Here is a 17,550-nt window from a genome sequence, read left to right on the forward strand (position 1 = left end):
AAGCCTTTGAATTTTGCTACATATAAGATGAAGAAATCCCTTTAAATCTATTCCTAGAGGGCACTAGTTCACATACCATGACTCAGAAAAAAATGGCTTACCGAGTCATTAGTACTTAACCTGATAATCAGTGTTTCAAGCCAATGAAGTCTAATTATACTGGAACACCAAAATGGAAAACAAACTTACAGAACCACCTATTGCCTCCAAGTTATAATAACCCTAAACTAATAACCAACTTTCATTGATCACCTACGGAAGACAGAAGCATGACACTGCCAAAACTCCAGTTTGATAACCAAGAAGAAAATATCTACTGGTCATACAGATAGTTGCTGCAGCCCTATCACAACCTTATCTTCCACCTTTACTAATTTCCTTAACCTACCAACAGAAAAAGGCAGAGATTTAAGTCAGTGGAAAGTCAGTCAAGAGCTGACTTAACAACAAAGAAACAGTATACTCAGATTTCTATAATCACCACTTATGGATACAGAACCTTCCTCCCAAATACCCTAAAACTGCTGATTCTCAACTGTTCCTATGGGATTTAAAGAAGATGAAGAGAAATTTATTTAGCTTAAAGAGGCCAAGGACTTAAAAAGGCATGTCATGGCAAGCAATTAGAATTGTTAACTGCAATAAAGAAACTATTATTTGAGGGGACAATTCTCTCTTGCCCTTTGAAAAACCACACCCATCAGACTGCTTTAAAAGGCTATTATTTTACATTTTTATTGTATTTGCAGTACCACACTATTACTGGTCAACAGAAGTTAAATATACATGTGCTTTTTAAGTAGAATTCATTTTGTGGTAGTATTAACAAGCTGGCCCAAACTGCTTTACCAAGTTGATTCTTAGGGACAAGATTTAGTATAAGGCCAAAACAAATAGAGGAAAACCAGCCCAGGAAGTTCTCTGCTGCTGCTGCTGCTGCTGCTAAGTCACTTCAGTTGTGTCTGACTCTGTGCGACCCCACAGACGGCAGTCCACCAGGCTCCCTCGTCCCTGGGATTCTCCAGGCAAGAACACTGGAGTGGGTTGCCATTTCCTTCTCCAATGCATGAAAGTGAAAAGTGAAAGTGAAGTTGCTCAGCTGTGTCCGACTCTTAGCAACCCCATGGACTGCAGCCTACTAGGCTCCGCTGTCCATGGGATTTTCCAGGCAAGAGTACTGGAGTGGGGTGCCAGTGCCTTCTCCCAGGAAGTTCTCAAGGAAGCTCAAATGCCTCAGCAAGTGTGGATGATGATCTAATAATATGAAGAGCAGACAGAATCCTTAAAATTCCCAGACAGGGCACATAAATGCTTTCTGATATCCACTTACATCACTCTCACATTTGAGGACACTTTTCAAACAATTTACAATTATTTTAAGTACAAAAATATATTTCCTTTCAACTCAGTTTAGTATATACTATGAAGAAGCCAATTTCATTGAAAATTAGTTATGCCAAGACATTGCCATTCTTTAAAACATAATTGAACAAAATCAGTTTTAAAAGCCATACCAAAAGAATGACTTTTTATATACTTTTTTACTAAAAAGTGTTAACTCAACTCCATCAAATGCCTTACTTATAAGACTGCTCATAACTTTTACACCATCAAATCTACCCCTATCCTCTCTTTTAAAATAAATATGAAGCCACTTAAGGGTTCAGAAAGTCCAAAATCAAAGCACTAGAGGTGGGTTCAAAATCTTTGTGGTATAATAAGCAGATTTTAAAGTCACAATGTGACTTTATAAAGGCTAATAAATGCCTGGAAGAATACATGTCTTCCTGTTTAGAGAGTCATTGAGATTCAAACAGTTTTAACTGCAAGGTATCAGATATTGGGTTAAGCACTTCCCTTTAGATTATTGAAGTTATATCCAGTTCTAGGACAGCATGATCTTTCAAGATGCTGGGGTAAGAAAGTGAGAAAAATCACTAAAACAAATCTTCCAACCATCACATGTCATCCTATGGCCTCGCAGGCTTAGAGAACAAGTCTACACCCATCAAACCAAACTTCATTACATGCTCTAATCTAGAGTATACATGGCCTCAGAAAAACATACACAATCCAGAAATATCTAAAAACTGAACTGGGAAGTACTATACATATTTAGCCTCAACATGTGGAGTCTTAAGACTGGGAATGAGGAAGTTATGGTGGTCTCTTTAAACTGTATTCTACTTCCTGCCTACAATAACCAACACGACAAATGTCAAATGTCAAAACTTGGACTTAACTATTTATCATGAGTGTACAACAACCATTTTGATATATTCTAGGTAGAAGTAAGTGCTGAATACCTATATCGCTCTTTTTCCAAAAAATAATTTAGCAACTGATGCTGAATGCATACCGTCACATACTGAGGAAATACATACTGTGGAAAATTCTTCAAGAGATGGGACTACCCAGAGCACCTGACCTGCCTCCAGAGAAATCTGCATGCAGGTGAAGAAGCAACAGTTAGAACTGGACATGGAACAACAGACTGGTTCTAAATTAGGAAAGCAGTATGTCAAGGCTGTATATTGTCACCCTGCTTATTTAACTTATATGCTGAGTACATCATGCAAAATGGCGGGATGGATGAAGCACAAGCTGGAATCAAGACTGCCTGGAGAAATCAGTAACCTGAGATATGCAGATGACACCACCCTTATGGCCTAAAACGAAGAGAAACTGAAGAGCCTCTTGATGAAAGTGAAAGAGGAGAATGAAGAAGCTGCTTAAAACTCAACATTCAGAAAACTAAGATCATGGCATCTGGTCCCATCACTTCATGGCAAATAGATGGGCAAACAATGGGAACAGTGACAAACTTTATTTTCTTGGGCTCCAAAATCACTGCAGATGGTGACTGCAGCCATGAAACTAGAGGATGCCTGCTTCTTGGAAGAAAAGTTATGACCAACCTAGACAGCATATTAAAAAGCAGAGACATTACTTTGCTGACAAAGGTCCATCTAATCAAGGCTATGGTTTTTCCAGTAGTCATGTATGGATGTGAGAGTCGCAAACAGTTGGACATGACTGAGCAACTGAACTGAACTGACACACTGTCACATTATTTGACAAGTAATGTAACAGGAAATACAACAGACAATAAAAATAGGACAGAAGGGGGGAAAAACACAAACCAATCATTCAATACAGGGTTCTATATGCCCCATAATTTGTTATCACTGGTTTTCAACTACCAAAGCTGTCTTAGTCCTTCTATCCACAAGCAACGGCAGCAGGATAAAGTGCATCCTATACGCCACAGGCAGTCTTCCTTTCTCCCTTAGGTGGTCACCTGCTCCCCCTTCACATAACTCCTCTCCAGCATAAGTAACAGCTATATATACAAAAAGCCCACAAACTGGCCTCACAGGCTTTCCAACAAATCACAGAATTTATCACTAACATCTCTCTTGGACCCAGCCACATCTCAATGCATCCTATTTTTCTCCTTAAGTTTAGCTTGCCCAGTTCTCTGAATCTTCATACAAATGCATGCTCCATCACAGTAGAAATGGTATAGGCCCCCACACGTACCACCAGCCACCCTGCTCACAGAAGAGAAAAGGCAGAATGTAAAAAGTAGATGAACTGACAAGTTAAATGTATTAGGGAAAAAAAAAAAGGTGAACCAAGTATACAGAGGTCTCAAACAAAAGCTTGAGAGCCAAATACGGCCCTCAGATATATTTTGGCCAGCCCAGGAGGTGTTTTAGTTAGAAGCCAACATTTAAAAGTAAGAATAATAGAGTAAAATGCAGATTTCAGCATTCTTTTGAGAAATGGAAAGATTTGGCAACCCTAAGGCCAAATTCCTGCAAAGTTAACAAAGGCTGGAACCGAGCAGCAGTGTCCCCTTCAGACAGGGCATGTGCTGTCTGTCTTCCGTTTGGAAGAATCCCCCACTTTCAGTGTCCATCAGACTTGCTTCACTGATTGATCAGTGCACAACTGAGGACATCTGAATTTGCTACTCCTGAATTTCAAACACTAAAATAACTACAGGACAGTATAAACTATAGGGCAATAATATCCCCATTTGTTGTTTAACCGTACTCTTTTTTGTGAGAGTCTAGGCTTGGAAAAGATATCTTCTCCCAAGTCATTGTTGGCCAATAATTTTTCTTAAAGGGCTCCAAATAATCTGTTGTGGTCTGTAAGAAGACAAAACAGTTAAGAAGAATATGTAACAAGTGATTGGAGGACCAAAGATAAAGGCTACATGGAACAAAATTCCTGAAGGAGATCAAAATCAGTGGGGTTGTCAATTAAGAGGTTAAAACCACACAGATGTTTATGTACAAAGAATTTACGACAAGTACAGAATAAAGCAACTCTCCACAAGAATGATAAGCTTTAATTTCTGTTTTATCCAATGAAGTAATTCTCTGCATAGGTCTAGCCCTCTGGGTAATCAGGAGGCCAGGTTAATATATCTGCCTAAAAGAGAGAGAAAAATATTGGTGTTTTAATGTCTTTTTTTGCAAAATTAATCTGTTACTTGCTATTTCCTGAAATAAATTATTTTTCAGAGAAAAGAATGATATGTTTAAGTGACTAAACAGCATTTCGCATTTAGATAGCACTTTAAACATTTTAAACATTAACAATCTATTTTTCATCTTATGTTGACAAAACTTTTGTGTTATAAAGTTGACTAAGCAGACCTTACTTTCACCTCACACATACTAAAGCACAAAGAAGCCAAGAGGTTTCACTAAGGTAACCCAGCTAGTTATGGCAAAGAGAAGATTAGAATGCAGCTTCATTAAATCATAACCCTGGGTTCTTTCCACTACAGCCCGCTGCTGCTGCTGCCTCTCATCCAGTGTAAGTCTACAAAGGGTGGAAAGGAGGTTCAAAGGATCCATTCAAGTCTCCAAAATTCCTCCCAATTTCAAGAATGAGACTGGCTCTTCTACTCAATTTTAGGTCCCCAAAGGAGAGTCATTCATTTCCACAGACACTGCATTTGTGTGTCATATGTTTTGTCTTCCCAATTATTTTTAAAGTTTCTCCAGGAGGCGGCAAATAACATGATTCTTTGTATGTCCAACATAAATACTCAAATATTTCATTATTTATATACAGAATTTAACAAATTATCTCCATCTCTTGTTCCAAGAAACAAAAGGTCAGAAATAACCTTAAGTGATTTTCAGAAATAATGACAAGGACATCTAAGTTATATTACAAAAGGGAAAAAAGTAAGAAGAAAAGGTAGCTAGGGATACAAGTTTTATTTGTGTTTTATAAACCTCAAAAAACTAAGTCATTTTTTTGTCATATGCACAAAAAGTAATCGAACTTTGGTGGGTTAACATTTTGCAAATATCTAAAAGATTTTCTTTTAGTTAAAATATAAATACACATATGGTGCTTATATAAACAATTGTCATATATGTATAACTATACATATAGACATCTACATATACTGTCTTTAAACACCAATGAAAATCTCTGCTGTTTAAGAGTGATCTTTTACAAAGCCTGGAGCCTAGAGCGGACAAGGTATCTTCTCACAGGTCACTTAAGAGTCTGATGATTTTCTTAAAAGGTTCCAAATAACTTGTAATAATATGCATACATAACATTCACTGTTATGATATTCATGGCATGCTTTTAGATTTATGTACATAAAACCTTGATGAGGCAGAATATTTTAAATCTCTACTTAGAATGAAATAAAAGAGTCAGCAGTCAAAATAAAACACTAGGGAAGAAATATAGTCCATTAAATTCAATGATAACAAGAGTAACATTTTATCCTTGCAAAATGACAGTGCTTGAGTATATCCTAATCACATAAAACAATTTTACACATCAACCAACTTCTTTTGGACACTGGTTTGTCTATGCCAGGAAAGATCTCCAATAAGATTTAATGCAAACTGTGAGGTTCCTTCTTTATAGGATATGCTGGGAGTCTTCCATTTTCAAAGGGCAATTGTAACCCTTGGTTTTATAACCCATGGGGGAAAAAAACATTTTAATAAGAGTGTTGGAGGGAGTAGAGAGTAATAACTGAAACTCCTAATTTGATAATACAGTATATACCAAAAATATATATGCATAAATGTTTTGACCTAAAAAATCCCCTTCTAGGAATTTGTTCTACAGATAAACTTGAAGTAGTATGAAATGCCATGCTACTAAATAATTTACTGTAGCACTATTAGAAAAGCAAATTTTTGGAAACAATTTTGCAATTATGTGGGGACTAGTTAAATAAACTGTGATATTTCCATACAACCGAATACCATGTAGCTCTGAAAAAGAGAGAAAGCTCCCTTTGCCTGGATATGAAAAAAAATCTCCATGATATAGGAAATGAAAAAAGCAAAGAGCAGAATCATGTATTCTGCTATATGTGTAAAAGGGTGGCGGTAGGGGAAGGAATAATGTATACAGAAAGATACACATAAAATATCTTTGGGAAGGACACTCAAGAACACTATTTGCCTCTTGGAAATGAGATTAGGTGGGTGGACAAGAGAATAAAAGGAAGATTTTTCATTCCATACTTTTGAATTTGAACCATGTAAAATGTACTAGCTGGTTAAAACACTAAATTTAACCCAAGTATTTATTAATTTGTATAAAAATTATAAACAGCTATTTCAGGATTTATAATCTGAGAACACTGCATTATAATTAACACTACAAATCAGTGTAACAACTTTGGCTATTCTTTCCATCAGTGCACCCCTCAGGATATTATACAGCCACAGAATACAGAGCCAGAGAAGGATGGGAAAAATCTGAACTTCTCAAATTTACAGGGAAGAAAACTTTGGCACAAAGAGGTTAAATAAACTCACCAATGGATACAATTAGCAGCTGGCAAAGTATGACCTAGAACCTGACCCACATTTCAAAACATTCTCATCTATTTTCCTCCCCTCAAACTGTTTCCTCACAAGTGCTCACCAAGATCACCAAGAAATGACAGTTACTACTACTGCCACCCTAACTGCACTCTGAAGATAACACGAATGACGGGGCTAGTGTGAGCTGATGTCCTATCTCTGTGAGATACTTTCCAGTGCTCTCAGGGGAACCACAAGAGAGGTAAGGTCTTGCTTCTCTTGGGTCAGGTCTGAGCAATGAGACAGGGGTAGTTAAAGCCATAGAATAAACACGGGAAGGGTATGGGAGGGATTTTCCAACCAAGTCAACTATATCAGAAAAAATGAGAATAATAGTAAGCAATTTCACAATCAGGAAATTCAAATTTATTTTTATATTAAAACAAACACTAATCTATTGTGGCACAGTTTATAAAATGCACATGGATTTTTAAGGTAGACAAGGCACTTATAAAGAAATTTCATGCTGCTTCTTGACTGATCCTGTAAGTGGCCTAGAAGGACACACATTCAAAATCTCTTAAACACTTAAGAGGCAGGAAGGCTTAAGAACTACTACACCAAAGGAATTAAAGCAGTGTTCTCAATGGCAGTGGAAAGAGCAAAGGATTAAGCTAAACAGACCTGGAAATGCAGTCTCATTTCTGCCATCAGTACATGTGACCTTAGATCAGTTATTTAACCTTAAGCTCAGACCTCTTTCCTCATCTGTAAATGTGGTCAATGTCACTTACCTTGCAGTGCTGTTACAAGGATTGTAGGTAATGATAAGCAAACTGCTGAAACTCCAGAAGGAGTACAAGAAATGACAGTTACTACTATAGCCACCACAAACCTATTGGAATCTTTATTTGATCATCTAACCATTCATCTGGGTTCAATTTATTAGAACAAGATAATGTGAGCAATGGATGTCATAAGCCCTCCCAACCAGTCACAGGGAAAAAAAAAATAGGCCAATAGGATAAAATTACCTGAGTGAAGTTTATTATACTCACATATTTCATTTCAAACTTCTTAGCCAACATTTCCACTTCTTGCCTCTCTTGATGATCATCATTGAATGGGTCTTCTGTGTAAACAGGCTTTTTCTGATTCAAAGTGAATGGTAAAAGAAACAGAAGTATTAGTATTACTTCAGTTACAGTTGACTATATCTTTAAAATTTAGTAAATAAGTCAATTTTTCCAAATATTAACAAATAAATTAGAAGCATTAAAAAGTAATTAAAAAAGAAACTAACACTGTAAATCAACTACACTTCATTTGAAAAATCCATTTTAATTTTTTAAAAATTCAAAAATTAAAAAAAAACTAATTAGAAAGACATGTTGGTTTATAGCAAAAATATTTGCAGTTTTAATGGACTCTTACACATTTTAAAGTTTTTCAACAGTTAAAAACTCAACAATTCAAATTGTCTTCAGTCACAAAATGATCTATGGTTACCCTATCCAAAATAAAAAGGCCAAAGAAACCCAAGAAAATTAGGTTAAAAAAAAAAAACAAAACACCTATAACTTCCCAACAAAGATTAACCAATTTGGTCAGAAAATCTTTTGCTTCTAAAAGTTTATTACAATTATCATTTAATCATCTGCCCTGAGTTAGCACTGGAGTATCTATAGCTGCTACAGCTTTTTGCTGAGGCCAAGCACAGACAAGCTCTATATCATCTACATCCTGTCAATGAATATCCATTCAAGAAATTCATACGACTTCTAAACAAGGCAGAAAAATTTGATAGCTACAGCTTACATTATCAAGGCTTCCTTTTAGCAGGTAGAGTTAAAATCTACTATAAAGCACAGTTTAAAACATACAGCTAGGATCCTGCATTTACCACCTACTGATCAAAATAAACAAAAAGACACATCACATCTTTTACTCAAGCTTACTATTTCACAGACACACTTCATATATATATATAGATAGATAGATAGATAGATAGATACATTTCAATATACAAAAAAAAAACAAAACAAGGAGCTACACATAATCTAATTATGAACAACTGACTAGAAAGTTCATGGAAAAAAAGGCTAAATGCTTTAACTGACGTACCATCTTCAAGCAGTAATTAAAGTGAGAGTACATTACAGCTGAAATATTAGACACAGATTTGCCCTGAAGGTCAAGAAAAAATGTAGAAGGGATGACGTTTTGCAAACTTTGAAACCAAGATATTTTATCCTGGCTATAAAGGCTGAGACATGATTAATCGAAAAATATGGACAGAATGAATACAAAACAATTCATCATACTTAGGAGGCATTAGAATGAAAGGATACATTTTAAAGCTTAAAGGAACTTTTAAATCAATTTTGAAAATTATCTATTAAATAACATGTACAGTCCTTTATCCCAACAGGAGTTATCAAAGGAAAATATAAATATGACCTGAAGGAAACAAAACAGCAGCAAGGTGATGAAACAAGAAAGGAAAGAAACAAAACATAAATGACAGAAATAAAAAAAGCAAGCAAGCAAGCAGAAAGGTGATGAAACAAGAAGCACCAGGCATGTGCAGGGGACAGCCTTAACATGAGATCAGAGTTAAGGACAGTCAACAACCACTGTGCCTTGCCATTATAAACTGTTCCTCATATCACGATGGAGTCCAAATACTACATCTCACTACTGATCTGACCCACTTCTATATGAGCAAATATAAACACATGGATAGATATTTTAAATAAGAATCACCTTATAAACCATTATCAAATATTTTATATGTGGATTTTTATATAGGCAGCAAAATTAAATCACTTATTTACTCTTGATAATCTATAAAAGTAAATTTAAGGAAACTGACTCACTTTCAAAATTAAGGCTCTAAGCTTTACATTTTTGGGGTGAAAAGACCTAATAATTAGTAAATACCGAAATAACCGATCAACCCATAGGCAAAATTGATGCAACAATTCTTTCCTTTGATTAACTAATTAACACCATTTTCAGAAGAGCTTTCATATATGTTATCCAAAATATGCAGTATGACAAATAATGGAATACCACAGAATGCTCTGGTAACAGTATAATCACATTACCACTGTAATCATTTATTTTTATACAAAATGCTCAATTAATCATGCTTAAGGGAAGATGTTTTCTGGTTAAGTGATTCTCTGGTTTACTAAGAGTTAAAAAAGAATTTCTTGTGTATCAATTCCCCTGAGCCAGAAAAGGTGAACAAATTACTCTTTCAGGATAGAGATGATTACAGTGCCTCCACCTCAACCAGGATCAATGCTCTGCAGACAAGGTTAAGGGTTTAGCTAATCTGTGTTCTGACAACTAGAGCGGGTTTTGTTTTCCATATTTTGCCAACACCTGCTCATTTGATTATGTTTTCCCTTATAAATAAGTAAGTTTAGAAAAATTCCTGACTGCATTTAGTTAATAGGGGTTTTACTGTTATATATTTATGAAAGATGGTTTAAATTCACCCCAGTACAGATTGTACTCACATGTAACAGGTTTTTTATACTTACATATCTATCAAGTAAAATCTTACTGGGTAATAGACAGCTATCTCAATATTGCAGAAAGTTTCCTTCTTTTAATTTTACAAGATCTCTTTTCCTTCCCTTGCTACTCTTAACCTGCTACATAGTATGTTGTTCAATTACAATAAGGCAAAATGAGGGCTTCCCTCATAGCTCAGTCGGTAAAGAATCTCCTGCAATGCAGGAGACCTGGGTTCTATTCCTGGGTCAGGAAGATCCCATGGAGAAGGAAATGGCAACCCACTCCAGTATTCTTGCCTGGAGAATCCCATGGACAGAGGAGCCTGGCAGGCTACAGTCCATGGGGTCGAAATAGTCGGACATGACTTAGCCACTAAGTCACCACAAAATTTAAAAACTATTTTGAAAATATTCCATCATCACTGAAAATAAACTGGACTCCTCCTGAGGGGAAGAAAAACCAAAGCTGGGAATCTCCACTTTGCAGATTAATTCTATTGCTTACATTTTGCCTTTTCCTGGTTTCTCTTCCCAGGATTTCCTTTCATGGAAATGTGACAACTTCATTTAGAAAGGTGTTTTCTATACTTCCTTATGTAATAAATATGTTCACTGGGAATAATCATAGGAAAATCTGGCAAATATTTGTTGCAAAGGCACACTGTATGTATAAACAATGGATATTTTGGTTAAGTGGAATATGTCAAATGATATATGGCTGAATGTACAAGATAACTAGACTAATACACCACAAACTGATAGTGTAAAAGAAAAATTAAATGAATTATTCACCTTTCTCCTAGTACATTTAATTATTAGTTCTGATATTATCAAATTAATAGGGTAGGGTGTCAAAATCAACTTAATAATTAAAAGATACATATCTATTATTAGTCTATCATCCCATGAATATTATAGCATAAAGATCATAACAGAGGTTTTTGTATTTCTACTATAATTCCTTTTTCAGTTCAATTGGGCAGGACTTTCTAAATTTATACTATATGAGTAAATTGTAAGAATTCTGTTTTTATTAAGAATTGGTACTAGCATATGGGAAAAAGTACTAATAAGATGATATATGAGCACTCTGGGAACCAGCCACCTCTTTGTAAATTGGGGATGAAGGTTTTTTCTCATGCAGTTCTGCTGGACTTAAACTCCACAAGCCACAATTAGAACTGTGTTTAGCACACAGTGAGAAATCAGTAAATGTTAGTCATTATTATGTATTTTTTCCCCAATATAATCACCTATAATTTATGAAGTAGATTAGGGAGTACAACTGCAAACCTTCTTTAGATTAGAAGATCAAATATAGCACAATTTTTTGGAAAAATGCTTCAGTCCAATATTCTCAAAATTCTTTGGAGGAAAAATATGCCATCACTTTATGAATAACATGGGCACTAAAGTGAGTCTAAAGGGCAAAATGTTGTGTAGAAATGACCAAAATGATCTCTATCCTTAACAATTCATTTTGGTTGCAAACACTTAGTAATGATTTGATCACACAACAGTATTTGTAAATAATGATCAAAAGATTGACCGGCTTTACAACAAACAAAATCTAATGACACTGTTTAATATGGTATTTTTAAACTAAGTTATTCATTTCAACTATAAAGATAACCAAGGATGAAAATAAAACAAGTGATTTCTGGGGTCCATTAGACGAGTGCTAAAGCAAAACCTAATAAACAGAATAGTCTCTAAACAACAGAGGAAATTGTTCTTATTACACTTACTCCATCATTTCCCTTTCTAGCTTACTTCTGAAGATCACCAACCAACAATAAAAATTACAGCTACCAACAAGCCCCTCTCCTATCTCCATTGTTCACCAGTTCCACCAAAGGCATACCTAGGTATTTTTAATAAAGTTTTTAGAAATTCAAAGCTAACATTATTTTCATCATCCAAAAATCACAATGGCCAAGTGCAATATCCTTCAACTAGAACCAATAAACTAATGATATGTACACTCAAATAAGAATATGATGGTAAGCGCCAAATAAAACGAGAGACACCCTCCCATTCAATTGCTGCATGAACACTAGAGAAAACAAAGCTTAAAAGGTTTACCAATATCAACACGAAAGAGAAAAATAAGGAACCAGATAACTAGCTCAGGTATCCTTCATTCCTAAAGTGGAATCCTTAGTCTGAAAATGTTTAGATTACTTTTAAATCCCCTTCAATTAAGAAAAATACCCCACGCTCAGAAGCACATCTCAGCGCCCACAACAACAAACAGCGACGAAGGTGAAGATGATCCTGGAGGGGTTACACAATGTCTCTGCTTCACACTGGGGGGCGTGTCCCCCAGGTTTTCTCTTCCTTTCTACCGACTGCTGGAGGTCCGCAAGCAAAACCCAACAACGCAACTTGCAGGGCCCCCAGGTTTTTTTTGTAGAAGGCACAGAGGAAACCTGAGGTTTCGAAAGGTGCAAGGGAAAGCCAGATCCGAACAGCCTTTGGAGCGGGAGCGAGAGCAGGATGCGGGGGGTAGGGGAGGATGGTCGGTGGAGCGGGTAGGAGCCTCGGGGCCAACCCAGGGGAGCAGAGAAAAGCACACCCGCTCGGCCCCTGCCCTTTCCAGCCACCCTCTGCGGAGACCCGAGACGCACAAGGTGGGCGTCGGAAGGTGCAAACCACTGGGGGGAGGCGGACGGGTCTCGAGGCTCCCGGGGTCTGGGGGATGAGGGAGGGATCTTCTGTACCCGTTGTTCTCCACACAGCAACAGCTCCGGGTAACTGAACTCCACGCAGCTCTCGTCGGTGGGATCTTTGAGCACCAGCTCCAGGCGCACCGTCTCCCTCGGCGGCCTCGGCTGCGGCTCGGCCCGGGAAGTCGACTCCCGCGGCGGGGGCGGCTGCAAGTGCAACTGCGGGAGCGGCGGTGGCGGCGGCTCGGGCCGCGGGGGCTCGCGCTGCAGCGACATGGGCGGCTCGGCGCGGCTGACCTCGCGCTGAGGGAGCGGCTTCTCCCGCGGCGGGGGCTGCGCGTCCGACCTGGGGGCAACCTCCCGCGGGGCCGGCGGCTCCGTCCGGGCCGGCTCGCGGTACGGCTGCGGTTCCAGCCGGGGAGGCTCGCGAGGATACTCGGGCTCGCGTTCGGTCCCTGGGAACTCGGCCTCGCGCCGCCTCACCGGTGACAGGCTAATAAACGCTACTCTGCGTGGCTCCGCCATCCCCACTGTTCTGGCCCTCTGCCTTCGCTCGAGCCGGCGCTCGGTTCTACGCCGAGTTGTTTGCCTGCCTGCCCTTCCTTTTGCTCTCTGTAGCTTTTCTTCCCTCCACCACCCTCAGCCGTCTCCGCCGACGCCACCGTGAGTGCGGACTGTGCCCCCTTCCCCGCCACTATGTTCTGACGGGCTCCACCGCCATCGTCAGGGTCGCCGCAGCCGCCATGTTGGATCCCCCACATAAATAGAAGCAGGCCGCTGAGCGGGCGCATGCGCAGACAGGAGACGCTCGCATCCACCGTCGTGGCTGTGGCTCAGTTTTCCTCTTTTCCTCCCAACAGTCTGGAGTCCAGACAGGTCAGCGGAAGTGACATCATGGCAGGACCGGTTTCCATGGAAACAGAGACGCTGTCTGCGCCCTTTCTAAAGGGGAGGGGTCTGGGGGTTCGCGAGAAGCTTCCTGTTCGCACCTGGAAACCCGAGGGGCGCTCAGTGGCGAGCGTGGAGATGTGCCTGGGACCGACCTAGCTATGGCGCCCGGTCATCTCTCTCTCTCTGTCTCTGTCTCTCTCTGTCTCTGTCGCTTCTAGGGAGTTGGGGTTGTCAGCTGGTTAGTCAAGGCAGATGCGGGGAAAGAGTAGAAGGCCGCAAACACCAGCCTCGGTGTCTGCCCGCCCAGCGCCCCGGCAGCCCGAAATGTCAGGGGAAGAAAGGAAATGGCTAACTCCAACCTGACTCACCCTGCAGCTTCCTTGCGCAAAGCGCGACGTTGACTCCCACAGGCCTCCCTTTCCTAAACCGACTCCTCTGTTTTTTTTGGTCGGACTGCGCCGCGGATTGTGTCACAGGGTCATAAAATGCCCAGTAACGTTTTGCAGTTGGGAAATTGAACCAGCCAATGAACACTTCTGGACTCATTCATAAAGTCTAAACTGTTTAATTTACAAAAAACCCTTCTCAACAGAGTGTGGTGGTATTTTATGAAACTCTCTTGAAAGCGGAATGCTACATGACCCATTTCTGGTAGGAGAGGAACCTTAGTTGGAAACGACTCACAGGCACACCTGTCATAAACTAATTGAAATTCACCTTTAAAAGAATGAGGGTTACGGTCCATTTGATTAATAATACATTTAATGGAAAACAAATCTGATAGCTTGCCCTCCACGCCTTCTGTTAATTCCATTAACCAGGTTAACAGTGTTAACACCTGTGGGTGACTTTGAGTCAGTGTGATGTTGTAGACGAGTTATGAGTTGGTTCTGGGTTTTTTGCCTTCTTATTATTAATACTTTCATATTGTATAAAGATGGTGTTGGAATCGATCGTTCTGATGTTCCCTCCCAGCTCTCAACTGCTAAGCTAATATGAGAATCCTAGTTTTGGGGTCATTTGAAGAACCTGGGAAGAGGTCAAAGTCAATTCTCATTCAAAGTCAAAATATCTTTGTCTAAAATACTAGATTACCTAAAATGTGTCAGATACTCATGTTATCTAACTGTAATGCTGTGAAGTGAAAGTCCCTCAGTCGTGTCCAACACTTTGCAACCCCATGGACCATACAGTCCATGGAATTCTCCAGGCCAGAATTCTGGAGTGGGTAGCCAGTCCCTTTTCCAGCGGATCTTCTCAACCCAGAGATCTAACCCAGCTCTCCCGCATTGCAGGTTGATTCTTTACCAGCTGAGCTACAAATGAAGCCCACATAGCGGCTGTGAGCGCAGGCATTCTTTGTTATCTATAAAATATCCATGAGATCAAGCTACTCATACCTTTTTAATGGATAATTACTATCTAAAACATCTTCACAGCAATTTTGATAACTTTACAGACTCTCAAATCTCAGGTTGAGGATTAATATTCTGTCCAGGGTGCGGTAATCTTACACTTATGGAGAACTGTACTTATAGAGAAAGAGCAGGTCAATCTGATCCTTAATTTAATGCCTTTCCCTTAATGTTCTGTCCTAGAGGCAGAGCAGCAGGATTGTCCCCAAATCCATGTCTTCCCCAGAATGAATTTAGCAATAAGCTTAAAACAGCTGCTTTGTGGAGTTAAATAGGAAAATCTTAAATGGTAATAGCAGAGACAAACAGAATTAACATGAATAGGTAGATTTAAAGACAGTTCAGTGTCATGTTAGTTCCTTTTATGTTAATCCTCTCTGAGAATGACAGGTTTAAGACTAGAATGTCTTGGGAAGATCCAAAGGCAGAGTATCACTGAGAAAGAAACGCAAGTGCAAAAGGTCTGTGTAGGGAGTAAGTCGGAGAAGGCAATGGCACCCCACTCCAGTACTTTGCCTGGAAAATCCCATGGGCAGAGGAGCCTGGTAGGCTGCAGTCCATGGGGTCGCTAAGAGTCGGACACGACTGAGCGACTTCCCTTTCACTTTTCACTTTCATGCATTGGAGAAGGAAACGGCAACCCACACCAGTGTTCTTGCCTGGAGAATCCCAGGGACGGGGGAGCCTGGTGGCTGCCGTCTGTGGGATCACACAGAGTCGGACACGACTGAAGTGACTTAGCAGCAGCAGCAGGGAGTAAGTGGGACAAAAGGTCAGAGTGGCTGGAGCACAGTAAGCGAGATGGGGAAAGAGGCAAGAGACAAATCTGAGACAAGAATAAAATTTTATTTCACACCTTACAAAAGGATAAATACGTAGTGAATCAAAATTTTAAATGTAAAAAAAAGAAAAGAAACTTTAGAAGTAATCAGCTGAGATGTTTTTAAAAACTCACACTAGGAAAGGCCTTTCCAATTATGATTGATAATTTTGACTATTTAAATTTTATGAAAGAAAAATAGCCTTAGTCAAAAGACAAATTGGAAAGAAACAATTATAACACATTTCACAAAGGGTGAATTACCCTGATAATAATCGAGGAGAAACAACAACAGTACCCTGGCAGCTCAGTGGTAAAGAATCTGCTTGCAGTGTAGGAGCCTCAGGAGAAGTGGGTTTGATCCCTGGGTCAGGAAGATCCCCTGGAGAAGGGAATGGCACCTCACTCCAGTATTCTTGCCTAGAGAATCCCATGGATAGAGGAGCCTGGCGGGCTACAGTCCATAGGGTTGCAAAGAGTCAGACACGACTGAAGAGATAGCACGCAGGCACACAATAACCTAATAGAAAAATGGAGAAATACAAGAACAGATAGTAAAGCACAAAATTCAGGAGCTAATTTTATGAAATTAAATACATGTCTGAATACTTGAATGACAGTTTCTAGTTGGAGACAGTTTTTCCTCAGAATTATTAAGGCTTTGCAACACTGTTTTAAAGCTTCCAGAGTTGCTACTGAGAAGTCCAAGGCCATTTATCAATTTGATTTTTGGATGCTGCTGCTGCTGCTAAGTTGCTTCAGTCGTGTCCGACTCTGTGCGACCCCATGGATGGCAGCCCACCAGGCTCCCCGTCCCTGGGATTCTCCAGGCAAGAACACTGGAGTGGGTTGCCATTTCCTTCTCCAATGCATGAAAGTGAAAAGTGAAAGGGAAGTCGCTCAGTCGTGTCCAACTCTTAGCGACCCCATGGACTGCAGCCTACCAGGCCCCTCCGTCCATGGGATTCTCCAGGCAAGAGTACTGGAGTGGGTCGCCAGTGCCTTTGTCTGCAATCTGTGCCGACCTTCCCCATCATAAGCTTTAGTTCTCTTTGTCACCAGTGTTCCAGTAATTATCTTTTTTAGTTCCACTGACACACTGGACAGATGGCCCAGGTCTCATGCCAGTTTCCAAACAGTGGTTGCAACCATAGCAGGTGAGCATGAACTTATACCTGGGATTCTTTTTTATTTCTATTTTTTATTTTATTATTATTTTGGCTATACCTTGCAGCATGTGGAATCTTAGTTCCCCAACCAGGAATTGAACTCACACCCCCTGCACTGGAAACAGAGAATCATAACCACTGACAACACCAGGGAAGTCCCTGTATTCTTTTTTAAAAATAGCTTTTTATTTTAAAAAAAAGCATATATATATATTAACAAATCTATATATAACATATATAT

General features: G+C 39.5%; 1 protein-coding gene across 2 annotated transcripts in view; it reads right to left on the reverse strand.

The window, feature by feature from the left end:
* UBN2 (ubinuclein 2) overlaps positions 1-14,069 on the reverse strand; it is a 79,538-nt gene extending 65,469 nt beyond the window's left edge. Inside the window, exons 1-2 of one of the 2 annotated variants that reach the window (XM_070369195.1) lie at positions 12,976-14,069; positions 7,874-7,966 (exon numbers count right to left, since the gene is read on the reverse strand). In XM_070369195.1, the coding sequence (XP_070225296.1) occupies positions 7,874-7,966; positions 12,976-13,539 (657 nt within the window). In that variant the 5' untranslated portion in view covers positions 13,540-14,069. The remainder of the gene's footprint in view (positions 1-7,873; positions 7,967-12,975) is intronic. The other variant, XM_070369196.1, reaches the window with a different exon arrangement.
* Positions 14,070-17,550: the final 3,481 nt, after the last annotated feature.

This window comes from Bos mutus, chromosome 4 (assembly GCF_027580195.1).
Source record: "Bos mutus isolate GX-2022 chromosome 4, NWIPB_WYAK_1.1, whole genome shotgun sequence".
NCBI lineage: Eukaryota > Metazoa > Chordata > Mammalia > Artiodactyla > Bovidae > Bos > Bos mutus.